The sequence below is a fragment of the Clytia hemisphaerica genome, unplaced genomic scaffold (genome assembly GCF_902728285.1).
Source record: "Clytia hemisphaerica strain Z4C2 unplaced genomic scaffold, Clytia hemisphaerica genome assembly, whole genome shotgun sequence".
Lineage (NCBI taxonomy): Eukaryota > Metazoa > Cnidaria > Hydrozoa > Leptothecata > Clytiidae > Clytia > Clytia hemisphaerica.
This window is the reverse complement of record NW_027103629.1, coordinates 681,739-708,097: the sequence shown is the minus strand read 5'-3', so window position 1 is coordinate 708,097 and position 26,359 is coordinate 681,739. Positions and strand designations below refer to the sequence as shown.

Sequence of the window (26,359 nt, the reverse complement as noted above, 5' to 3'; positions counted from 1 at the left end):
TTATATTTTTTTCTCGTGAAACCAAAATGATTGAATCTGTTTTAACGAGCACATTGTTATCATCAAAAGAATGGGGAGGAGTAAACCTTTTAAGTAGGAAAACAATGAAATCTTGTTTAGAGATTTTCATAAATAACAACATACTTTTATATTGCACTAAAAAAATTCTACTTGATAGAAACAAAATGGTAACGAGTTGTAACGGGTCCTAAGCGAAAAAATAAAAGTTCAAAAACAAAGAAAATGAATGTCGGTAAAAGGGGCTTATATAAAAAACTACGTTCATAAGTTTTTGAGACATGAATATCGGAATTAAAGAAATAAGAAGCATATTTGAAAAAGGCGGCTATAAAATAAAGTAAGATGTGAAGAAAAATTCTTTGGTTGAAAAAGTGATTTGATTTAATAATTGCTTAACTAATTGAGAAAGTGTTCCCAGCCTGTAATTAATTATTTGTCATTTGAAGGGGGCGCTTTCAATTGCCTCCTTTGTGATAAAATGTTTTCTCTACAGGAAGGCAGTTTGCATTGAAAAATAGATTCCTAATGACGAAACTGTCATCCGTCGTAGTCTACTTCGATAAAACATCAAAAAGATATCACAGAGAAAAAAGAGAACAGAAAAAAAGATCTTTATAAAAAGGGAGGCACCAGCCTTATGAATATGTGTATAATATAAAACACGTTTTTCCTATTCATAATTCTTTAGATGAAATAAAATAAATGCCCAATTCATTCAATTTAAAAGAAGATGAATGATATATTCTTCGATGAAGATAAATGACGAAAATCGAATTCATTGTTTTGAATAGAAAGGGATTCATTAAATTATTCATTATTATTGAAGAAATAGTTCTGTTGATGAGAAATCAAGGGGGTGAACCGTAACCAATTCTAAAATACATGGGGAATATTAGACCGTTTTTCTATGATTTTCAGGCAAAATACATAATTCGCATAGAAAATATCATGGGATTAAAAAAGATTCACCAATTCTAAAAAAAAGTAATGATAAAGCATGATAAAAAATGTATACAAAATAAAAACAAGACTTCATTAAATAAAAAATCTGATCAAAAAAGTTTTGGACCTGTCTGATCTAAATAATAATGCAATGTTCAGTTTTCTTCTAATTCAATTTTTGTTCCTTTAGAACATTTACAAGAAGAGTTAACCCTCTCTTGAAACTTTCAAAAAGCCTCTGATGAGACTAAAGAGTCCAAAGTCATTCACGAGACTTTCCTCTACAGTTTTTTGTCTGAATTCTCTATAATTCAACAGCCAACCGTACTCCTTATGCGCTTACATAACCATTCAATATTTCACATTGGGCGTGACAAAAATGCAGCACGTGAGGATCCATCCTTTGAGTCATTATGACGTGGAAGTGGTCGGTGTAAGATTTTATTATAGTAGAACATCTTCCATGATTGAATTGTTTTTCCTGACCATATCCAAAATCCACTAGTGATTCCAACCATCAATAACATCAAATATTTGATAATAAAAACAGTAAAGTCTGGTCTAGCTTTTCCAATAAAATCTTTACACTCTTTGTCTCCACAATCACGGAGCATATCCATGTAAGATTTGATCCATGACTCATTCCATGTATCCCTGTAACTTTGTTCATAGAACAGACATGCAATAACAATAATAGCTGGTAATGAATAGAGAACTGAGAAAATACCAATACGAATCATAAGCCTTGTTAGTTTATCGGTACGTAAAGAATGATCATCTTTCAATACTTTTCTGATTCTGATTAAAGCCAGAAACCCAGAAAATAAAAAGAACGTCCCAAGAATCAGGCAAATGAGTAGTGGCACAATAACGAATCCTTGAAGGGCTCCAACATTATTCCCTCCAACAAAACAGATACCAGATAAAGCATCACCATCAACTTTGTTCATTGCTAGAATAGCAATTGTTTTTGCTGCTGGTATTGCCCAAGCCGCTGCATGGAAATATTGTGATGATGCTTCAATGGCTTCATGGCCCCATTTTAAGCCAGCTGCAAGGAACCAGGTTAATGTTAAAATCACCCACCAGATTGAAGCAGCCATTAGAAAGAAGTAAATAATCATGAAAACAACTGTACAAGAGGCATTTTCAGTTCCTTGATTTAATAATTCAATTTCACCTCTGCGATTTTTTAACTGGGTATGACAGGAAACAGCATTTCCAGAGAGAGGTCCAGCAAGGAATGCTGTTGAAACCATGAAATAACAGCCAGAGAGAAATATTATGGGTCGTTCTGGATATCGAAACCTAGGCATGTCAACAACAAAAGTGAGCAATGTAAAAGCAGTTGACAACATGCATACAATGGACCAGAAGAGAACCCAATTTCGAGCAAATTCTTTCTCTGTTTTTTCAAAATAAATGGGTTCACATTTTGATGCACATCCCTCTTGACCCATAAAATTGTAGTGTTTCTCATCCTTCATTTGATGGGGTGGACAGTTGAATTTACCATAGTATTCTCCAGGTGTATCACCACCAGGGTTTTCCTTGGGTTTCTTCCTGTATGCAAGTGATAATACTGTCTCGTCTAAGCAGAGTGATTTAAAATTGCCAGTATTCTCAGGAAAATTTTTACAATCCAAATGTTGTGGCCATTTGAATTGGAAACGGTTCATTAGTTCTGAGCAACCTTCTTTTGCTTTTTCACAAATTGAGCGACAAGGGTACATAATACCAGCTGTGTCTTCTCGACAAAATGGTGCATAAACAGAACATAAAAATGTTTGTAAAAGTTCAGAGCATGCTACCTTGATCATTGGACTAAAAACTTCCATTTCCTTGATCGCTTCTTCAATATTTCGGTTATCCAAGATGTTTGGGAAAAGTGTTGTGTTATATGGCATCTCTTTACATAGCTCAAATTTCTCTTTTGGAAAGTGCTGACAAACTTTGTTTGAGGTCACTGTTGGCATCAAAATAAAAATACCAAATAAAAAAAGTCTCATGATTTCAAAGTTTTTATCCATCTGATTGATCAATGTCTATTAGGTTATAAATGTACAAACCGTTCTTGTAAAAACAATTATGTCTTGTAGCTTTTGACGTTTATTTTCACACTTTTTCACCTCGGTTCCATTACAGTTTTTGTCAGGAATGAGTTGTCATGCTTTCACCAAATTTCGAAGCTTCATTTTGAAACGCCAAAAGGATATATCTTCTGTCGTCTATAAAATTTCGACAAGTGCAATATTATGGAGATAAAAGAAATTCGGTAGGCGCTAAAACACCTGAATATGTTATCTTTTTAGTAACAGTACACGATTCACTTTATAGCCAAACCGTCAGGAGCTTTCCTAACAAAGATCTCCAAAATGACATCGCGCGGTGACATTTTTGTTACATAACTTTGTGTAATCAAAACAAAGGAAAACGAAAGTGCTCCAACATAAAAAGTTTGAAAAGTTTTGCAACTCAAGATCAAGAAAAAGATGAAAGAAAACCGGCAAGTACAAAACGCCTACTACCTACTACTTAATACTTACTACCTACTACTTACTACTTACTACCTACTCAGTTTGTATACTTTACAGACCAGAACTCTCCTTCGCTTGTTCAAAATCTCTATTCTAAAAAAATTGGTTTTGTAATATCTGAATGCTAACACACAAGTCTTTGCTTTATATTTACTTGAAAAAAGTGTTATCTAAAAGAATATTTAGCATATTTACGTAGTGAGTAAATATTCTCTTCGCCTCATATAAGTATACTGAAGTATAAAACAAAAGGCCATTATCTTGATTTTTTTCTTTTTCCTAAACATACTCTCTCTTATGACTTTTATTATAAGAACTTTCCTTTTTCCTAAACATACTCCCTCTTATGACTCTTATCATAAGACGATAAGAATACACGTAAATGTCTATAAAAGGCTCTGTAATATAAATAGGGGGTCAATCTATCTCTATCCTATTGTATGATCTGCATCATATCAAATGTTGCCAAAATATTTCTTGGAATTGGTTTGCGAATCTTTTTTCTACCTTGCGATATGAATAAGTAAGTGTGCGAAGGAAATATTTTTCTCTTCTACGAAGAAGTGCGTCTGTAAACTTTATAGAAAAAGCGCGGGAAAAAGTCATAAACAAAATAAAAGAGAGAAAATATTTTGAAGTCTTCAAAGTACGATAAAAGAAGAAGTTTTAACTTTTTTACCACCAAAGTTTCAGATTTTGCTAATTTTAACATGCTGAATATTTTAAAGGTAATTTCGAGCCGTTTTGAGCTATTTTACAGTAGGTAGTAGGGTAGTAAGTAGTAGGTAGTAAGTATTAAGTAGTAGGTAGTAGGCGTTTTGTACTTGCCGGAAAGAAAACTGAAGAAAAGACTGTGACAGCACACTCACACTCTAAATTTTGACAAACTTTTTTCTGAAAAACAAACTCAAGACTTGCAATTTCCATGAACGTCCTCTGGATAAACTGATAAAGTTATTAAATTTATTATAAAGGTTTTAAAAGAGAAGAGCAGAAGAAGGAGTTATATTTTTAAAGAACTCTTTTATGTCTTTTACAAGATCAAAAAGTTCAAGTAAGTAGGGAGATGTTTTGTTTTTTATTTTATTTAGCTAAGTATGGGAATTTTCAAAATGCTTGCAACGTTACAAATCATTTTCAGAAGCTCATTTTGGTTTGGGCTCAAACGAAGCGTATACCGTTGTGAGAGTGGGTAACTTGCATCAGTGGAGGCTAACATGCATAGCCGCCCTCAGATGAAAGATCTGGCTGGTCATTAAAATACAACTACGCAGCTCCGCTCGCAGCTCTACTCTACCATTTTTGTTTTGATTTAACTTTGTACAGTCAGGCACATCCTGGCAAATGAACAGGGTATTTTTCATTTGCGATTGGTGGCAAATGCAAGGGGTCGAAAACAAAAGTGATGTAATAGCACTGAATACCCCACGCAATTGAACTGGGTTGGAAATATTTTGCTTCATTTCAAAGAACTGCATAGATGAAATTTTTTTTCCATGGGTCAATTTTGTCTTCGAAGATTGAAGAAACTTTTAACGAAAAAATAAAGTTCCCAGTTTTCTTCCTTTTTTCCCATTTTCAGTTTGAAGTTCATTTTTATTCATTTTCACGCTTTTAGCCTGAGTTGTCCTATCTCATTTACACTGGGTGACGAATACCCCATGCAAATGCTCACCCCGTTCATTTGCCAGGATGTGCCTGACTGTTGTATATATTTTAATGACCAGCCAGGTCTTTCATTTGAGGGCTATGCATGTTAGCCATTAGCCTGCCTCCACTGATGCAAGTTACCCAATCTCACGGTATATAACTAAGAGTAAGATTCAGTCTAGGCCAGATGTCTTTTTTATATTTTGATATTTTGCGTAATTCATAAAAATCCTCAATTTTGTGCTACGTGGGATGATTGGTCTGTTAAATCTCTTTGACAACAAATTTATCAATCAGTAGCTTCCACAGAGTGCAGATGTCTTGAATTTGGGACTTTGGATGTCAATATACCAGAATATACCGTGAAGTCGGGTAACTTGCATCAGTGGAGGGAAACTTGCATAGCCATCAAATGACTGACCAATCAAAAGCAGCAAAATTTCAAAACAAATGAACTGCGCAGCTTCACTCGCAGCTCTACTCTACCATGCCATTTTTGTTTCGATTTAATTTTGTATTTTAATGACCAGCCCGGGTCATTCATTTGAGGGGTATGCATGTTATGTTAGCCTCCACTGATGCAAGTTACCCGATCTCACGGTATATCTTGGGATAGAATTACCGTTGACAACTTTGACTTGAATTTTCCAAATGATTTTCATGATAGCTATGCCCTGACAAAGTTTCATTTTTTGTGCCGAAATCCCTTTAAATCACAATTTTTTCTGGTCCTTATTAAAGACAATGTCTGGGTAAAGGGAGTGACAGATAAGGCTGCGGCGTCCCATGCAGAGTCAGATAAATAAAAGCCATTTATTTGTGCAATGATATCCTCCAAACAAAATGTTTGAAAATGATTGAAAGTTGTTTTGAGCTGCTTCACATTCTATTGCTTTAAAACAATAAAATTAATTGTAAAGTTGATTTTGAATAAATTTGAATTGAATTCATAGGTTGCAGAGGGCTATGAACCCCTAGGTTTATTTCACCCCATATATACACCCCCTGCGCTCTATGCACCACTAAAAGTGATTACAGAGTACAAGATTTATAGTCACAAGTCAAAAATTAACAATATAACAATATAACTAGTGTTGTTTGGTGGTAAATATTTTTACCATTTTGTATGATTGAAATGATCATAATTTCCAAATCCCCTTATCTTATTTGACCCCTCTAACATTCCCATACCTGCTACGAAAGACTGCTGTACGCAATGTTTTTTTATATACAAAGACAAAGCAAATATACATATGCTGCTCTGCCACCCAAATTTCCTGAGTAAATATAGTTTGACAGAAATTCTTGATTTCTTCACATATATTGGTCTAATGTTGACATCCCTTATCAAATTCTGACACATTTCTTTATAGTTATGGGAATAAAAGGAAGGTCAGAATTGCTGAGATTTTTTATCCAAAATGCTTTGGGGGTAGTCTGGAGACAAAAAGAAAGATATGTTTGTAAATTTAACGAGTAATTAGCTTGTATAACTTGATCATGAGTTAGTATCAATGCGTGACAGAGTAAATAATCTCGAACCAACTTATACTTATGACTCTTCATTCATCAAGTAAGAGTGTCAAATGATATTGGAAAATACAAAAAAATTCACACAGTCATAGCCATCTCATTTTGACCACAAGGACTTATGGATCACAAAAATTGACAGTTTCAAAATTTTTTTGAAACAATTTTTTCTAACACAAACCACAATCTTTTTTAACTGAGATGACAAGAGAATTACAAATTACACCCCTGTCTCACAGCCCCGGTGAAACTTCTTCTCACAGTACAGTAGTGGGAATAAAAATTTATATCGAAATCCCAGGGGTAAAGAAATTCTAATTGTTCCCAGGTCAAAAAAATCCAGTAGGGATGGTTTTGGAGTACAATTTTTTTCAATTGAGTTTCAATTGGGGATGAAAATTAAATCAATTTTCCAGTAGGGCTGAAATTGTAGTAGGGTATTTTCCCCAACCGGGACAAAATTTTAGCCAAATTTTTCAGAGGAAAGGAAGTCCTACTTGGTTTGTGAACAGAGGGTGTCTTATTGGCATGTCATACTTTTGAGTTGTGTTTCACACTGTATTTTTTATTTGTAGTAGCCATGTCCATGAAACGATCTGTCATTTATTTGTTCCAAAACGATTTACGACTTCATGACAATGAATGCTTAAAGATTGCTCAAAGTAAAGGGAATTTCTTGATTCCCTTATATTGTTTCCAGCCCAACCATTTCAAGGTAAACTTTTCTTAATACTTTGTACTATGCAAAGATCTAGCTGTTACATTCTTTTATTTAAAAATGAAAAAAAAAATCTGCACTGTTTAAAGGAAAATAATAATTAATTTTTTCTGAAACCTCACGAACAGCTTCTTGAAATAAGAGATTGCTAAGCTAACTAGGAAAGAACTACACGCTTTTTTTAATAAGAACATCTTCTATAAGAATATTTATCAGGGTGAAAATTGGCCAAATCGTAAGAATACCCTAAGAATACCCTCTAGGGTGAATTTCACAGAATTTGATAAGAATACAGTCATTTTGTGTTTGGTTAACAGAAAAAACTGCTTCCTTTGTTAGAGATAAATTGAAGCTTTGAGGAAGAAATGTAATTTTAACCCAAATGTTCACTCAAAAGTCCAAAACTCTCAAATTGATCATTTCTCATGTTTGCAAATAAGTCAAGTCTAAAAAAGTAAGAATATGTTAAGAATATTTTGGCACTTTCTTAAAAATACTTGACCCTCATCCAAAGTACACTATTCTTATAAAAAAAAAGAAAATTGTAAAAATTTTTAAAACCCAGAAATTATCCCAAACTCACTTTTCTCTAACTCTCTTTTTTATAGGGAACGTATAGCTTTAACTTGCCAAGAAGTGGTACACACAGAACAAAATTTCTCATTGAAAGCATCACTGATCTACGTGCTAATCTACAAAAACTTGGTTCAAACTTAGTTGTTCGAAATGAATCTCCACTGTCAACCATCAAAGACTTGGTAAAACTTTGTCAAAATTCTGAAGCACCTGTCTCCTCCATCATTTATCAAAAAGAAGTGACTTCAGAAGAGATTGATTTGGAAAAACAAATCAAATCTTTCTGCAAAGAACAAAGCATTGAAGACTACCCTGTTTGGGGTTTGTCATTGTTTCACAAGTAAGTTTCAGTCTCCTCTCTGTGAATTCGGTATGATGTCAAATTTAATAGAGTTTCCTCATTTTTCTTAGTATTTTTTCTCTGACATATTTTTTTCTGTTGATAAAATTACTTAGTTTTATCAAATATTCGTTTCGGTTTCGAGCATAAATTAAGGAAGATAGGCTCCTACTCCTAAGGCCTAAAAGCCTGGAGCTGTCTATTGTGTAGACTAGTTTGAATCATGCTCTCTCTATGTTAGCATAGTTATTTGATTTTATTGTTCTTATACTTTTAGAGATGACATTCCATACAATAAGAAGACCATCCCAGATACATATTCCAAGTTTCGTCAAGGAGTAGAATCTAAAAGCGAAATTCGTGATTTAATTCCTACACCACTAACCCTTAATAAACTGCCACCTATCAAAGGTGCCAGTCTTGGTGATATCCCTACAATGGAGAAGTTGATCGGTGTTCAAAGCTATATGCAAGATAACAGAACAGCTGTTCCACTAGAAGGTGGTGAAAGTGCCGGCTTGAAACATCTCCAAAAATATCTTTGGGACACTGATGCCATTTCAACTTACAAAGAAACCAGGAATGGTCTATTAGGAGAAGAATACTCGACCAAGTTTAGTATCTGGCTTGCTAATGGTTCTTTATCTCCAAGACAGATCTACCATGAAGTCAAGAGATATGAAAATCAACGTGTATCCAACCAATCCACTTACTGGAGTATCTTTGAACTGATCTGGAGAGATTACTTTAAATTTGTATGTTGGAAATATGGGAGAAAAGTGTTCTATTTATCTGGCATCATGGGCAAACATTTACCTTGGAAACAAGACAAAATTGCTTTTCAGAAATGGTGTCAAGGTGAGACAGGTGTTCCTTTTGTTGACGCAAATATGAGAGAGTTACTTCATACAGGCTGGATGTCAAATCGGGGTCGTCAAAACGTGGCTAGTTTCTTGGTCAAGGACTTGAAATTAGACTGGCGTCTTGGAGCCGAATGGTTCGAATCGCAACTTCTTGATCATGATGTTTGCAGTAATTATGGTAATTGGAATTATTCAGCTGGCATTGGTAATGATCCAAGACAAGACCGTAAATTCAATATGATCAAACAAGCTCTTGATTATGATGCTGAAGGAAAATTTGTGAAAACTTGGGTTCCAGAGCTTACCAATCTTCCTGCTAACAAGATCCATGTACCTTGGACCATTCCTGACCGAGAGTTACAAAGATTGGAGTTCTCATTAGGGCAGGACTACCCAAAGCCTATGGTAATGGCACCTGAGTGGGGCCGACATACACATAAAACGAACGGTAAAGCATTTCAAAAGAATGCAGAAAAGCCTCAAAGAGGGATTGATTTTTATTTTAAATCACCAGATGCTGGCCCAAGTGGTCAGGGTTCTGCTGGAGGAAAGAAAAACCAAAGGCGTTAAAATAATCAAATCTATGACGACGTACCGTTGAAATTTTTAAGATTGGAAATCAAAATCTTTAGTGTGTTCTTGGTATTTTGTGATATCTGACAGGTCAGATTTACCCTTACTACTATTGCTCAGTGCTGCGTTGTATAGTAAAGTGAAAATATAAAATACAGTATGCAAGCTAACTTGTTTTGAACGGTTGATACCACACATTTATAAAGCCCGAAGGGCTAGATGTCGTGCTTTAAGCTCTTCCAAGCAAAAAAAAGTGAATATCGCAAAAAGTATTGCTGCTGTTGTTCTCGAAAACCTGCGAAGCTTTTTATTGTTCAAGCGCTGAAATTCTATTATATCACGTGACCTAGGTAGGATTTCCCATCTAAACTCGGCACACTTTTCAGCCGAAGCACGACATCTAGCCATTCGGGCTTTTTAAATCTATGGTTGATACTACTATGAATATTATTTGAATGCATACGAGGGTATACGAAAATGGAATTTGTATTGTGTATTACATATAATGATTCAAGGATATGGGAGGATAGTATTTGTATCAAAACTAAAAAAAAACAATTTTAGAGAGTATTTTTAGATACTTTTATTTATTTTGATATAACGTTTTATATAGATTGTGTTTTCATATAATGAAAATTTATTTTAGCCAATGTCTTTGTTACTATAACTTGTCTTGACTACCATTATATACTTCAATTACTCATGTACTTTCCTATCCTACCAGTTTTGAACTAGAATCAGAAGCAATAGAAAATTCAGTTGATCTGCCTGATACTATTCTCTCAGGACGCCTCCGATATTTCATGTTTTCCAAAATTTTCCATATTGTCTCAAAGTTCAACATCACTACTTCTCCCATTTATCGTTTTCAGGATCGGCCATTCCATTTTATATCGATACAGGGGGGGGCTGGACGAACATTTCCAGGGGGTAATCCGAAAAAGAATTTCCAGAGGGTCTAAGGAATGTTCTTTTACTTTTCCAGGGGATAAAAAACTGACTTTATAGTTCGTCCACGCTCACTTTAAAGTATGAAACATAATTTTTCCAATTTTTTTTTCTTTTTTTTTTTGCAGATTTTGCCACTTTCCATGGGGTATCCTTACATTTTAAAGAAAGGTTTGAGAAGGTTCGCCCACCCCCTGTATGGATTATAAATAGAACAGCCCCATAAATATTTGATTCCCTGTTTAAAATTCCTCCGAAAGATTATTCCCCCGGGGGGGGGGGGTACTTAGGCAAAATGGGTGCCGGGTATGTGCGAGCCATAAGGGTACCTTTTTTGATGCCTCAAAAGTCTCTCAAAGGGGTACAAATTCGTAAGTTAGTCTCTGAAAGGGTCCCAAAATCGCAAATATCAAAAAATTCTCTCTCAAAGGGTCACGATTTCAAGAAATTTTGACCAAAATTTGGTAAAAATCAAACCAAAATTTGGAAAAAATCTACCAAAATTTAGGAAAAAGTCTCTCAAAGGGTCCTAAAATCATCAAGAATTTTCTCTCAAAGGGTCGATTTTCGGTTTTCGGCTCGGACATACCCGTCACCTCGCAAACCTAGTACCCCCCCCCCGGGTATTATTCTTATGACCAAAAGGATGAAATCTTATATGAATCTCATTTTATTCTTCTATTCTATCAACAGAATGAAAAACAAAGAAAAATTTAAATTAAAAACAGTTTTGAATTGGTAAAATTGTAATGGATCATTGGAGTGGAAATGATTTTTTTTGTGTTGCCCAGATTTGAACAGGAAATGATACGAAAGGAACAGTCAGATTTTTACCAATGCGTCAATCTGCTTGTATAATAATAGTGGGTATTGGTTTGTAAGTTTACCATTTCTTATTCTTTGTTTTATTGTTTTTATTCTAAGATATTTTAGTTACCTAAATTTCAACCTTTCCAACTAAACTATTCAAACTTTTTCTTATAAAGTCAAAACCTTGAAGTCTACGATCAAATATTGGTGGTAATATAAAGTCATAACCATTAATTAATCATAATCTTAGCTCTTATTAGCACAAGAATAAAGTTCGAATTCCTAGCTTGATTTTTCAACTAGTAAAACGCACGAATTTCTTATGTCTCTTATCTTAGTAATGAAATTACCAGAGGTAAAATGTGATGTTTTCCCATCTGGAAGTTTTTCACTTTTAGAAAGTGAAAATTGACATTTCCACCACTTAGTCAATTTTTTATCCTATATGAAATTACAGTTTTTACAAGCTAAAGATAACATGCCTAATCTGAGGCTGCGTGTTACAACCTGACTAAATTTCAGGAACGACCCTGTAAGGGTCCCAGAATTTACAAAATTTCGATTTCCCTCAATCCTAGACCCTACAATTTCCGATTTTCAAAAATCGTGTGGAACCCTCCGTCATTTTGCAAACCTATTACCCGCCGGGACTTGAATATGACTAATTTTTATCTCGGAAAAATCATCTCCTATGTTTTTTCAAAAAAAATCATAGAAAATTACGATATTTCGTATAAAATTTAGTTTTCTAAAGAAATTAAAATATCTATACTCAATATGGATTACCTAACTTCTTGGCACACTTAAGTGTACATCTCAATTCGTATGTTTTATCATAACTCGGTTCACCGAAAGCTCGGACGGTCTTGTAATAAATGTTTGCTCCATGCATGCACGCCTTATAAGGCATATGTTTTATGTAATGCCATTGCGCAACCATCATGAAGATTTCTAAAGCTTCTGTGTTCAGTTTAAAAGCAGCTTGGTTTGCTACGCCAGCCTCGTTTGCACTTTTTACAGCGTTTTGTAGGACTCTTCCAAGTTTGTCTTTTTCAATTGAGATGTTATTGTCAGCGAATTGAGTTGTCGTGTTGCAGTAGTTTCTCAGATCTTTAAGAAAGGCTAAATCACATTCGGCCCTTGTCCAGTTGTTGGTTTTACCCTAAGAAATAAATAATTGATAACATAGCTGACTATTTTATTTTAGTTTAAAAGCTGGGTATTGCTTTACACGTTTTTTTATAAGAACAAGCTATGTAAGAACATAAAGCTTCGATGGCCAAAATGTTAAGAACATTTTAAGGCTTCGTGGACTCTAGACCAACCAATTTCTAAGGAAAATATGTAAAAGTGGTCACAAAATAGTGCAATTAAGAACATTTTAGGCTTAAAACTCAAAAAGTTAAGAACATCCGAAGGCTTCTTCAAAAATTTTGGATGTTCTTACAAAAATATTTTGTATGGCGAAACTAACTTTTGATTTGGACGGATTCCACTGTGTTCATTTTTCGTCTGAACGTTCCAAATAAATAAGGTGCGCTCAGATTTTTAATTGTACTTCGTCTTAATCATTTTAAGCTTTTAGGGCTGACTTTCCAGCGCAGCTGGTTTATTCTTCATTCTTCAAATTTTGATTGCTGTTTTTTTTATGAATTTTGTCATTTTGGGTTGGTCCGAATTAACCGATTTTAAAGTTTTGTATATCAAAATTTAAGTTAAGCTCTCTCTATTCATGATATGCACCACTGCAATGTCTTCTGCCATTACGTCACGGAACCAATAGCTCATTGTTTGGAAGTGACGTAAAATCAGTCAATACATCACTTTCAACCAATCAGCTATTGGGTGGAACGGAAGACATTGCAATGGTGCATATCATGAATAGAATAAAAAACGGAATAAAACAATAATATTTAACCATAAATACACGATATCCTGACCCTTTTACTTTTTTTAGCGTACCTAGTACTATATTTAAGATTTCACTTACACAAACATAGCAAACATCATGCATGTTACAAGCATCTCTGAATTCGTCCTTGTAGGGAAACGGCCTATTAAATGGTACGCTACACCCGTCCGTTAACACCATAATATCGCACGTGGAAGTGTCTATAGCAACGGATGATTCCATAATGGCAGCCAAAGCAATAATCAATAGCAACATTTTGATTTGGTGTGATAAAACTTTTTGAACGTTTAAAAATGGCTCAAAAATATTTTACTTGTGATTTACAGCTAATATGAGAAAATGAAATTTGAAATCCTCTTTTTTCTAATTTTACAACCTTTATTTTTCAATATTTATTCATCTTTATGTATTTATTATGCTTCTTAACTTCAATAGTTCTCACGCTCCTGAACGTCGATCTTTAGGGCTACATACACGTTTTTTATAAGAACATCCAAAAATTTTGAAGCCTTCAGATGCTTTTAATTTTTTGGGTTTCAAGCCTAAAAATGTTCTTAACATGTTCTTATTTTTTGAGTATTTTTGTCCATTTTCCTAAGAAAACAGGTGCTTTAGAGCCCACAAAGCCTTAAAATGTTCTTAACATGTTCTTAAGAAACGCGTACACTACTCAATATATTGTTATACAATTTGTTAATAAGTGCCGGCAATGTATTATAAAGTACTGTTGTATAAAGAAAGAAAATTCAATTCAATTCAATAGACGACCCACGGCCAGAACATACCACGTACATTTTCGGGTCATGCTCGGGCCTAAAATATTAATGTATTGATGTTCGGGGCAAGTTTGGGTCACAAAATTTGAATTTTCGTCTATGAAAACTTGGTCCAAACACGCCGAACATGCGCCGAACCTGCGCAGGCCGTGTTATCGAATATTGTCAGCCAAAATATTGTGAAGTTTAAGTTACCCATTCGACAAAATGCGTTTATCGCGGAATCTGTATTGATCAGATATTTTCAGAATACACTAGCCTGAATCGCAGACCTCTACAAAACCCCAGGTAGTCTTTAAGGAGCACGAATCCGTTAGTGGATGCCAGCAGCCTAAGAATACACCTTTTCGACCGTAGTCGCGCGGTCAGGCGCGTGCAACTTTATTATTTAATTTGCCACCCTAAACTCGATCCAATCCTTTTTTTACACTTTTTCCTATTGTCCTTAGGCGCGAAAAAAGAGTGGGTGGTAAAACGGACAAAAAACGCCTGCGCGGCAATTGGCGGCTACGGTCGAAAAGGTGTATTAGTCTCAAAATGTCATTAATCTCTTAACAGCTTTATCTATGAAGTGATAAAGGGTCTAGATGAGGTTGAATAATTTTTCTTTGCTCTCTTTTTCTGCTGCTTTTGAAATGTTTTTAAAAGATTTTACCTATGACTACACGTTTTTTTATAAGAACATCCAAAAAATTTGAAGCTTTTGGATGTTCTTAACTTTTTGAGTTTTGAGCTTTAATTTGTTCTTAACATGCTCTTATTTTCTCATTTTTGTGAGTATTTTATCAATTTTCCAAAAGAAAGGGGGGGTTTTAGAGCCCACAAAGCCTTAAAATGTTCTTAACATTTTTGCCATCGAAGCCTTAGTTTGTTCTTATAAAAAAAACGTGTATCAAATTTTACGCTTTTATCTCCCTAATGTTGTGGAATGACAATCAGAAAAAATATCTGTTAGACGCGACGTTTGGTCATAGTATCATTTTTTGATGATTTACCTACGCAGTGTTAAGAAGGAAGGCTCAATTACGAAAAATGATATAAAAGTAAAAACTAATTTTCAAGAATATCCTGCCTGAAAACCGCTATCTTACTTTGTACTAGATTTAATTTTAAAAATTTATGTTACACGTTTTTTTTTATATGAACATCCGAAAGATTTTGAAGCCTTCAGATGTTCTTAACTTTTTGAGTTTCAAGCCTTAAAATGTGCTTTTACATGTTTTTATTTTCCCCATTTTTTATGTTTTTTTACCCATTTTTCTAAGAAATGTGCTGTTTTTGAGTCTGCGAAGCCTTAAAATGTTCTTAACTTGTTCTTAACATTTTGGACATCGAACCCTTACGTTCTTATATAGTTTGTTCTTATAAAAATAACTTACTTTCGTCTAACTTATATCATTTGATAAAAATAGGGAAATAAAATATCGGTTAGGTATTATAAAACCACGGTAAAAAATTCGTTGTAGAAAACTGTATGTCATAATGCGTATAATACTAATATCACTTCAATGAATGAAAAAAGTGTCATCAAACAGTACATACTATACCCAGATAACATATATTAATATTGAAAGATAAAAGAAAAAAGATGTTTCAATATTTATTTTTTTTTCTAACCTGTACACCCCCTGTCTATATCTCTCAATCTCAATCTTTCTTTTAAATTTAATCGCTTAGTAAATAAATACACAGTAATCATCATATCTATATCTGCAACTCATCAAAATGGTTGTAGTTGATTTAGTTTGATTCAGGGGCACAGACTGGACATTCATACTCTCCCCTACCTTTAATCACCAGTGTCTAAGAAATGGAACGTATAATGTCGTTGATCAAGGGTGCTTTTTGACGACTTTTAAAATCACGCTAAGGGTTGTAGAATTATTATAATTATAATTATTCCCATAAGGGTTTTAAAAAGAGGAGGCCCCTTTAAAGGGCCTTAAAGGGCTTTCTTCGAAAAATAATCTCGATAAGGGTCCCGAAATTACCAAGTTAGCAATTTTCCCCCTCGACTTTGACCAAAGAAATGCGGTTTTCAAAAAAGAAACCGTACAAACAAATCTTGTATTTACGAAGGAATTCATTTATATGTCATTCAGATGTTGTTAAAAATTTATATTTCAATGAAAAACTATAACCTGCTATACAATATTTCCTACAAATTTTACTCTCAATAAGGGTGACCAAGCTTCTTTGCGCATGCGTGCGTACAGATTGGTTTTGGTCTTTTGGCATAACTTGATGCACCGAATGCATTGACAGCCTTGTAATAGATGTTTGCTCCATGTAGGCACGCTATGTGTTTATCCTGGATGTATCGCCAGGCTACAACCATCATAAAGATTTCGAAAGCTTCTTTCTTCAGGTCAATACCGTCTTGTGAAGTTAGGCCAGCTTTCTTGACAGCGTTTTGTAGGATACTTCGAAGTTTGTCTTTTTGGAATGTTACGTGACTATCAGCGAATTGAGTTGTCGTGTTGCAGTAGTTTCTCAGATCTTTAAGAAAGGCTAAATCACATTCGGCTCGTGTCCAGTTGTTGGTTTTCCCCTATAAGAATCAAAAGAAGGAAATCTTAATAATGGTACTGAGAGAGATTCTATAATTGAAATCCGATCGTGTGGTTTGAAATCTTGCGTGGGTTCGAGCTCCAATTCTTCAGGTTTTTTTATACAGTGTAGTCACTTTGAATCGAACCTCTATAATCCGAATGTCTTCTCAACTCTCAAGTTTTATGGTCCTTTCAGTTAACAATTGCCTTATAAACTTTCCTTAACTCTAACAAATTTGTGTTCTTCGTGCGGGTTCGAATTACGTAGGCTCCACTGTAGATACAGGATCTTAGTTTATGAAATATTAATATGAAATATGAAAATTAATAAGTATTTTGCAAAGTGCGAATCCTCAATCAAATTGTCGAATTTTCACTAGGAGACCTTCCAGGTAACAGGATTTCGACTCAGATATCAGAAATAAATAGACACTTTTAACTTTTCTATCAATTTCGTTTCATGTCGTATCGAGTAATCGAGTCAGTCAGTTTTTCCGAAAAGAATGAAAGTTTCTAACTTACACAAACATAGCAGACATCATGCATGTTGCAAACGTCTTTAAATACTTCTTTGTACGGGAACGATAAATCCAACGGGATACTGCAACCGTTGGTCTTCTTTACGATCGGACACGTAGAATTATCCAAAGCAACCGAAAAATTCACATAGGCAGCTATACACGCAATAAGGAACAGCATTTTTTATGTCTGTAATGCAATTGTTCAATTTGCCTCAGTATTCTGTGTTCGCAATTGCTCACTGGTTTAAAAGAATGTGAAATTAACAAATTCGACTTTTATATTCTCCCACTATTTCAATCTCCTTCATTTATTTACACATCTGTATGTATCTTTTGGTCATGGTTGGTCAATAAATAGTTCTCACGTTCCAATTAGTTGAGTGGGTACTCATCTTTTAATGGCTTTTTAATGAAGCGTCCACGTGATTTTTGACACCCCATACCATTGAGTTTCAAGCCGAAGGCTAGAGGCGAATCTTCAATCTTGCCTAGGCAAGCAAAAATAGTCTTAAAATCTGTGGCGAATTTCTTATGATCAGAGATTTTTCTAAGCAGTTTTTTATGTCAGTATACCGGCCAAAACACTCAATCGAAGATTGAGATTTTGAAACTCAATCCAAAATAATAAATCTAACTTTTTTGTTGTTTGCAAGCAAAAATAACTAATATTATCTACACCTTCAAAACCTTTCGAGAGCTTCGCTCTTTGAACCCCCACCATGGCTTTGCACTGGACCCACGCTGAGTAAATGCCCTTTCAGGCATCTCAGAAACTCAATCTACTCAATCTAAATTATCAAAAACGGCCCCAGCTCAAAATGCTTTGAAAAATCCCTGATGATGGATTGAATCCAGCAATTTTTGCGAAGCGAATATACATGAGCGAAGCAGTTTTGCTATCGTGTATATGTACCTTTAAATCTCACCTACGCTGGGGAGCGCAAATGAAAAATTACTATATATATCCAATCTTTCAAACGCAGAAATGATTGAGAAAGCCGTCCGCCCTTCCTTAGATCAAACCTAGAATCGCGGCGGAGAGACCTGGAATTACGGATGGTTAAATTCGTTTTTTTCAAAAAGTGTCGCCTCGTGCGTTTAGATATACCAATTCTTAAAAGCTACGGAGATAATACACGCGGTCACCGGTACTAGATAAGCCTTGTTTTTATCTCCTTAAGGTTTAAATTAGGAAATCTAAAGAAGAGGTCGGAAAATCAGCGCGGGCTGGAAGCGTTCAAGAAGCGTTCAAATGGCGCTCATTTTTCAAGAAGTCATTGCATTGACTCGAGCAAACTCTTTCGAAGGGCTTTCGAATTTTTCCAAATTCGAATGTTGACTATAAACAACATTGTTTTGACAAGAGAAATTGGTGTTTTGAAAAGAGATGGTGCTTGATGAAAAGAAACGAAGAAAGCAGCTGAACTTGCGGAATGAGAAGAAAGAGGATGGAATTTTTATTCTTTCATGGACAGGCAAGGCTCAACAGAGTTTTTGCTTCATTGCAAGAAGAGGATCTAATTGAATCTTGGTAGTATGTTGAAGTGCTGGACTTTTTTTTATTAACATCTCTTTTATCACCAAGAAAATCAATGGTATATAAATATCTAAAACTAAGTATAAAGCTCTTTCCTTTTATGTACATTTAAAAATTTTCTGTTTTCGGAACAAAATATATACTGTTTACTGAAAAATAAAGACTGTAAGGCCGCCCAAACGGTAAGGAGATAAAGAGAGTAAGATAACAGTCTAGCATGGGAATCATCAAAGTGTCAAAATAAGAGGCCGGCTGAGCATTGAGTTTCAAGCCCGAAGGGCTAGAGGTCAATCTCTAACCTTTCTCAGGCAAGAAAAATTGAAGCCTTAAAATATGCGCCGTATTTTTGATGACGGATTGAATCTAGCAATTCCTTTTTGTATATTTTGAATTGACGGGGACAAAAATATTTTGCGCTTTTGGATATGGCTAACCTGGAAGAATTTATTCCTCCCCTTATTCAGTGGAGGGAGAAATGTTTGTTTGTCGTTGTTTATGAAATTTTGGCTTGACCGACCCTCGATAATGTGGGATCTTTGGTTGTTGTTTGTTGTTTATGAATACTGGGAATACGCATGTGGTCCAGAGAAATAGAACATTGACGTGTGATTGTATTTTAAAAGATTTTATTGTTGGTAATGGTAATTAATGGTAATGACTTGTAAAATGTCGAAATACAACGACAAAACATGACATTATGTTTATGGATGCATTTAAACTGTTTTAAATTCCTGTGCTACAGCCGAGAAAAAAGTCAAAGATTTTTTACTTTTTATGTGAAGAGTTTGCTCCTGTTTGTCAACAACTCGAGTAAGAGGGTAAAAGACTGTCAAGTACTTGCCTCCACAGCAAACTTAAGCTAAGAGTTTCCCAACTTTGAAAAAAATCACAGCCAGTAAAATTTAGAGGTTTTACTTTGTAGAATCGTTGAAGAATACTTTCTATATCTCAGTTTTTTTTATCTGTTTTTTCTTTATTTTTATCTCAGGATTTTACAGCGCTAATAGTTTAGATATAATTTTGGAACTTTGTTAAATTTTTCAGAATTTACGATGCAATGTAATGATACAATACTCCTAATTAATATGGTTATCTGGTTATTGAATTTTGAAACTACATAAGTCAACTTATTTCTATTAAATTCTAGTCTTGAAATCCTTTGTATTTCACATCTCTGTCTCAATAAACCGAGTGATGTTTAAAGTTTGTTTAAAGGGAACGACGCATGGTATATTTATGAAATGCTGATCTAGCATTGGCACAAACACCCATACGGAGGAGTATTTAGGAGTGCTGGATCATAACAAAAACCAAAAGTGACTTTATTCCAAAAAATATATTCAAAAAAGTGAATATAATTTACTATAATGTTCAACAACAACACAAAAAGACTTACATAAAACTGAAAGAAAAAAAGAATGTCTTTTTCTTTTGAATGAAATCGAGTGTTTCTATTTTTAAATGAAGACATTCTATTGTGAATTTATTCGAAAACTTCTTTGCAATCTTTTTGTTTACATTTTGTCTTCATTCACTTTCGTTTACTGTTGAAAACATAACAAAGTTTTAGCTATACTCTCAAACCACGTATAACTGTCGGTTAAGCCAATCAGCTTTCGGGCTGACATCAGCATGTATTTCAAAGTATACCATGGAACTACCAGCAACTCCGACCCCTACTATAAGTATAGCGCTATTCCCTTTAACTTTTTTTGATTGTCTGGGCTCTTTGCAAGGAAGACCTTTTGAAGAGGCTAGAGAGGTATTTTCCCTCCCGGGAAGAAATTATTGCCAAGTTTTCCAGCGGGTCTATGACACAGGGGTGTTTATTAGTCAGGCACATCCCGCGATCGCGTCATACAGGGGTGTTTATGTTAGGTAAAAAGTTTTCGAATGTTATTTTTATTCGAACGTTCGAGCGTTCGAAATTTAAAATTAATTAGAAAGATTCGAAAGTTCGATTTTGAACGCAAAGAGTTCGAAACCGGAAGTAAAACGAGTCTAAAACAAAAACTAAGAAATAAAAATACTCAAGGCTCAGGGCGGACAAATGATTATTGAACTTTTCACAACGATTCATGAAAAAAAACATATAATTTTCCTCAAATCCGTAGAAGTAAACGTCGTAAGTTTGTATACACCTGAAGTGTTTGAGTGTATCTCTAAAGAGGCTCGGTCTTCCTGAACCTGAGCGGGTTTCGCGAGGTTTACATTTACGAATTGATTATGAATCTATTTTAACTTGCAATTTCTAGTGTGTGACCCTATAAATATTTTGCTTGCAACTTGCGAATCGAGTGACTTGCCTGGATCGCTTCGCAATTCTTATACATATACACTAGTTTTTTTTTTTTTTGGGGGGGGGGGGTTATATATTTTCTGGTATATTTCTCTCTACTTCCAATCCAGCGTATGAAAACCACGCGGGCCGCGCGACTTATGTAGGAAACGACTGGCTACCCTTTTTTACTTTACCCTTTTTTACTTTACCTCGCTTTGCCTATAATTCTGTATACTTTTTTGTTGTTGTTTTTGACAACAAACTCTGTTTTAATCGTAGAAATTTTAGCGAGACTAATTTTAGCGTTTTAGCGAGTTTTCCCTATTCTCGCTAAAATAAATCTCGCTAAAACACGCCGAATCGCCAGAACGCTAAAATTTATCCGCGCGAAATTTCTGGTTATATTGCCTTGATACATTTTTATCAATAGTAAGGGTTTCACTGCAAAGAAATGCTAGAAAACGAAATCAATCAATAATGTAATACGAGTTTTCGCTAAAATTTATCCACGCGAAATTTTTTGAAATCGTGATTCGCTAAAATAAATCCAAAAAAAATCAAGATTTTCCTGACTCGCTAATATACGCTAAAATTAGTCTCGCTAAAATTTCTACGATTAAAGTATAAACAATAAAATGTAATATTTTCATTCTTCGGAAGTACATATTGTAATTTAGGTTTTTCATTTTTTTATCCAGGCTAAAATCTTCTTGCTTGTTCCCTGAGACAGGGACGTGTCTTTTGATTGAGTTCTAAAACTTCGATTTTTGACCTCTTGCGAAAGTTTGAATGCTAGAAGTATGCTGTTTTTCTCAAAATTGTTTTTTGGTCATCACTTTTTTTACGCTTATTTATCTCAAAGCAATGTTACTTCATATATGTCTTGTTTCATCTTGTGATTAGGTGTTTGGTCACTCCCTGATCTTGATCGCCTTCAAACATTTTCAAAAAGATATTTTCTTTACACGCTCTTTCACGCCCAGTTTTCTTGACCCTACAGACCACCGACGTGTATACACATTCTAAAAAGATCATTTTGCCTCCCTGGAAAATCTTGGTCATAGCTCTTATCTAGTGAGGATTCAGATTAAAAGATTTACGATCCCATCTAAGTAAGGTATATGGCTTTCAAATAATACCATAGTTGATATATTGATTAAATATCTTAGAAATATGAATCATGTAAATAGTCGAACGATTCACATAAAACACTTCCATAATCGAACGTTCGAATGTTTTTTTAATGATTTTCTTTATTACTTTGAGTCATAAAATTCATTTGTGAAATTGGCAATATTTATTTTGATAAATTTCTTTGATAAACAACAAGAGCGAAAAAAAATCTTTTGAAGTACTTTGAAAGCAAAATTTCACAAAAAATTCTACCGCAGTATAATAGACGTGGTATTTCAGGAATTACTCAATGGCTGTTTTTACCTACAGGTTTATAATTATTAGGTTTTCCAAAAAAATGTTGCATATACAGGCTTGACTTCAAGTAGCCTTTGGTTTATAAATTTTGTGGGTAGGAACCTTAAATGTTTAAATTCTATTAGCTGGTTTCAGAAATTTAATTTCGCAATCTTCAAAAGAAGAAAGCGTCCACACATCTCTATACTCTACATTTTACTTCCGTTGGTATTTTTTTAATAAAGAGGTTATTTGAAGAAATGAATGAAATCTTAAGCATACAGCTAGTCAAATAAACTAGCACAGCTAAGTACAATACTGTAGGATCGGGCTCGTATTACCTTTTATGGGCACATTTAGTTTTAGAATAATGTAAGCGTGAAGTTTCAATTTCATAATGAGTATTATTGTCATATCATATTTCACATTTACAAGCCTAATTAAAAATGCCACGGTTAGCTCAAACCATTGAGTTTCAAGCCCGAAGGGCAAAACTTTAACCCTTCTCAGGCAAGGAAATTGAAGCCACCTATTTCCCATCCAAAACACGCATAGAACGCTGTAATCATGATGACGGATTGTATCTAGCGGTTCCTTTGTTTTGGAGGACTACATTTTTGAAATCTAGCGATAGATTTTAGTTTCAATCCGGCGTTTGTGTAAAAACTGCGAGCGAGCGGGCGTTCTGGATGGGAAATAAGTGGTTTCATTTTCTATCCAGGAGTCTCGCATCTAGCCCTTCAGGCTTGAAACTCAATGTCTCAAACTCTAGATCGTAACATATACATTGTTAGCGTAAGGATAGCCTAGTTGCCGAGCGCATTTTTCCTGGCAGTACGCTTCGTTCGTGTACCGGTAACGATAAACTCCAAACACGTCTACGGATCGGTAAAAGATATCGGTTGCCAATTTACATTTATCTAACTCATCAGAATCATCAATATCAAAATAAAATTTTGTTGTTATCTTGATAATGTCCCAAAGTCCTTTTGTGATTCGTTCAACTTCATCTCGAGAACTTGCATTTTTCTTTGCTTCTCTCCAACCAGCTTTGATCTTCTCCTTAAAAATCTTCAATTTTTGATACTTTTCTCTCAATCGTTGATATTTTCTTTTCAGAGAGCTTAGAAATCGCTTTTTACGGCTACCACCGTTAACAAAGTTTTCATCACATTTTTCGTGCATGATTCGCTTGAAACCATCGTCACATACTTTTTGAGACCAACTGTATGTTACACCCTGTGAAGAAACGTTGAATAAATAGAATCAGTTGTACACGTTTTTTTTTTATAAGAACAAACTATATAAGAACATAAGGCTTCGAGGCCCAAAAATTTAAGAACATATTCTAAGAACATTCTAAGGCCTTGGAGACTTAAAAACATGCAATTTCTTAAGAAATTACATCAAAATGCTCAAAAAATGCTGAAAATAAGAACATTTTAAGAACATTTTTAGGCTTCAAATCCAAAAAACTAAGAACATCCGAAGGCTTCGAAAATTTTTGACGTTCTTATAAAAAAAAACGTGTATGGTGATTTGAGAGGGATGGGAAGACATCAAGGGTTGTTTGTATTGTTTCTTTTCACTGTCTTTTCTCTTCGAAGTTAAAATATACAAAACAAAAATTCCTTTAAAAGTTTGTAAAACAGGCACTTTTTCATCAAGATACGGGGTTTTATGTCGTATTGCTACTCTATAATAACCTCAGGAGTATTTAGTGGCAAGTGATGGAGTTTTTATAAGATATTTTAATAATAAAAGTCATTTGAAGTAACTAATTGGGGAAAACTTCGTGTCGGGGAAAATTTTTGTCGGGGAAAAATATTCCTCACTTGCTGGTAGTTGGTAAACACATTAAGGCCGGGAAAATTTTTGTTGGGGAAAAATATTCGTCACTTGGCCAAAATTTCGTCACTTTTCCCCGACCAAGTTTTCCCCGATAAGGTAATAAAAATGACGCGTTCTTTAGAAAAAGTAACAAAATTGTTTTATTACTAGTTAACGACCAACCAAATCAAATAAGAGCTTGTAAAAATTCCATCTCGTTCTATTTTTTAGCCGTTACACCGGCCCTAATTACGCCAGTATCGAAAAGATAACGCTAATAAGGGCCGGCGTAAAAAGGACCGATAAGATTCTTTGTATACGAGATCTGTAACCTCCCGCTCCTGATTACCTTTTAAAAACGTTAGATCAAAAGCCCTACTTACACATCGATAGCAAACATCGTGATTTAAGCATGCTGGTTCGAACGTATTTTTAAACGGTATTTCTAAACCGAATGGCACACTACACCCGTTCACATCTTTCAAGACTCCACACGATTGAGCGGTTGTCATGGTGACCAAAGAAACCAAAATGGTAGCGAAAGCTGTGAGCAGCCACATTTTCGTATAGAGTTGTTTTCTCCCAGCTTCCCCACAAATTCATAAAATCCAAATGAGAAATTTTATTTTAATCTACAGGTTTTATACCTAAATCTTAATTTTCGCGTTTTTTTTTCTCGAGTGATTTTGGTTTTAATTAAGAATTCGGTAACACTTGGTTCCTAAAAGTCCATCTTATAATCGATTACCATGTAAACTAAGCAAATATTTAAACAGTCTAATTTTGTAATTAAGAAATTTTGTAGTTTTTTTTTTGAAGAATATAAAGCTCATTTCCATGAGCCTGTTTCCCGTTTTAACAGTATTGTAAAATTATTTCAAAGCTTGAGTTTTGAATCAATTCTTTTGATTAAAGTGCTAGAACCTGTGTAATTAATTGTCCTAGTTTTTATTAATTTTTTCTTGTAAGTCTTAAGACGGAAGCTGTAAGATATACTATGAAATTACATACTTCGCCTGAAAAAAATTTAATTCTCGCCTAATGTGGTACTTACTATATCACTTTTTTGAATCTTTCCGGTTTTGTATTGCGTGGAAATTATCTTAGTTCCTCGAAACCTTGCGATATACCTCCTCTATTTCAAAGCCCCGGTGGAACTACTTTCCACAGTGGGTATACAAATTTCTATTCGAAATCCAAATGAGGATAAAAATTATTTTGCTCTCAAGTCAAAAATCCGGTGGGGATAGTTTTAGAGTGCAATTCTTCCCATTAAATTTTGAAATTTTAAATGCGGATTAAAACAAATTTAATTTTCCAGTGGGGCATAAATTGTAGGATATTCCCCTATCGGAGACGATATTTTGACCAAATTTTCCAGCGGCGGAGCCGAGAGGAGGTGCCACCGGGGTACCACCTGTGTTACGGGGGTATTGTGATGAATTCAAATTAATGAGTGGCGTCAATCTTCCCTACGATTTTTCGAGAAATGTTTAAAAAAAAGTTTTAACGATCTTTTGGACAAACAGTAACCTTTTTTATAGGGGTTTATCAAAAGAATCCTACATTTTCTGAAAATAGACAAGAAGAACGACTAATTTCGTCGTTCGCAACCCCGACCTGGTTCGTTTGTCCACCCCTACGAATTCATTCCTGTTTGTTTATCACGGGAATTAACTACATATGGTTTAAAAAACGACAAATTACGCATGCGTGTTATAATGCAGGGTGCTTTATAGAGAAACAGACTGGCCTATTTATTACATAATCTGCTGTAAAACGTGGAAATCAAAATGTTTCTCCTATTAAAAGTTATTAAAATTGGAGTCTAGAATGTCATAACGATAGTGAAATAATCAAATTAAAAATGACGTCACTTTAAAGTATTTTACACAGTCTGGCTGGCTGATCCAATAAGTCTTGATTAAATATTAGTTAATATTGAGTAAAAATATTTAGCAATTTAGACTGAGAGGGTATACATATAAAATGAAAAAGTGAAAATCTCTCATTCCTTTAATCTTCGAAATTA

The 26,359-nt window shown here is 34.5% G+C and overlaps 4 protein-coding genes across 6 annotated transcripts; 1 reads left to right on the top strand and 3 right to left on the bottom strand.

Moving 5' to 3' along the window:
• Positions 1 to 285: 285 nt before the first annotated feature.
• LOC136802585 (frizzled-2-like) lies at positions 286 to 3,205 on the bottom strand. Its single transcript, XM_067059339.1, has one exon. The coding sequence runs from the start codon at positions 2,991 to 2,993 to the stop codon at positions 1,323 to 1,325; it is 1,671 nt and encodes a 556-aa protein (XP_066915440.1). The 5' UTR covers positions 2,994 to 3,205; the 3' UTR covers positions 286 to 1,322.
• A 1,109-nt stretch (positions 3,206 to 4,314) lies between these two features.
• Positions 4,315 to 10,438, top strand: LOC136802584 (cryptochrome DASH-like). The gene is made up of 4 exons (XM_067059338.1): positions 4,315 to 4,554; positions 7,256 to 7,395; positions 8,007 to 8,314; positions 8,592 to 10,438. The coding sequence occupies exons 1-4, from the start codon at positions 4,527 to 4,529 to the stop codon at positions 9,745 to 9,747; spliced, it is 1,632 nt and encodes a 543-aa protein (XP_066915439.1). The 5' UTR covers positions 4,315 to 4,526; the 3' UTR covers positions 9,748 to 10,438.
• Positions 10,439 to 12,051: 1,613 nt separating this feature from the next.
• Positions 12,052 to 17,533, bottom strand: LOC136802583 (conodipine-P1-like). Of its 3 annotated transcripts, none has more exons than XM_067059335.1 (2): positions 17,271 to 17,533; positions 12,052 to 12,670 (listed from the first exon to the last, which is right to left on the bottom strand). In XM_067059335.1, exons 1-2 carry the CDS (start codon positions 17,445 to 17,447, stop codon positions 12,281 to 12,283), a joined length of 567 nt encoding a protein of 188 aa, XP_066915436.1. In that variant the 5' UTR covers positions 17,448 to 17,533; the 3' UTR covers positions 12,052 to 12,280. The 3 variants fall into 3 exon arrangements, with proteins under 3 accessions (XP_066915436.1, XP_066915437.1, XP_066915438.1); XM_067059336.1 differs by lacking the exon at positions 17,271 to 17,533 and adding an exon at positions 13,499 to 13,770; XM_067059337.1 differs by lacking the exon at positions 12,052 to 12,670 and adding an exon at positions 16,300 to 16,747 and having other exon boundaries at positions 17,271 to 17,527.
• Positions 17,534 to 22,881: 5,348 nt separating this feature from the next.
• On the bottom strand, positions 22,882 to 24,919 carry LOC136802582 (uncharacterized). Its single transcript, XM_067059334.1, has 2 exons — positions 24,711 to 24,919; positions 22,882 to 23,736 (listed from the first exon to the last, which is right to left on the bottom strand). Exons 1-2 carry the CDS (start codon positions 24,885 to 24,887, stop codon positions 23,266 to 23,268), a joined length of 648 nt encoding a protein of 215 aa, XP_066915435.1. The 5' UTR covers positions 24,888 to 24,919; the 3' UTR covers positions 22,882 to 23,265.
• Between the last annotated feature and the right edge of the window lie 1,440 nt (positions 24,920 to 26,359).

Coding starts and splice junctions, on each gene's coding strand:
- LOC136802585 (XM_067059339.1), bottom strand. CDS start 2,993: ATGGATAAAAACTTTGAAATCATGAGACTTTTTTTATTTGGTATTTTT.
- LOC136802584 (XM_067059338.1), top strand. CDS start 4,527: ATGTCTTTTACAAGATCAAAAAGTTCAA. Junction 7,396..8,006: donor TCCAGCCCAACCATTTCAAG/GTAAACTTTTCT, acceptor TCTTTTTTATAG/GGAACGTATAGCTTTAACTT. Junction 8,315..8,591: donor GGTTTGTCATTGTTTCACAA/GTAAGTTTCAGT, acceptor TTATACTTTTAG/AGATGACATTCCATACAATA.
- LOC136802583 (XM_067059335.1), bottom strand. CDS start 17,447: ATGCTGTTCCTTATTGCGTGTATAGCTGCCTATGTGAATTTTTCGGTT. Junction 12,671..17,270: donor ATGATGTCTGCTATGTTTGT/GTAAGTTAGAAA, acceptor TTTATTTCTTAG/GGTAAAACCAACAACTGGAC.
- LOC136802582 (XM_067059334.1), bottom strand. CDS start 24,887: ATGTGGCTGCTCACAGCTTTCGCTACCATTTTGGTTTCTTTGGTCACC. Junction 23,737..24,710: donor ACGATGTTTGCTATCGATGT/GTAAGTAGGGCT, acceptor GTTTCTTCACAG/GGTGTAACATACAGTTGGTC.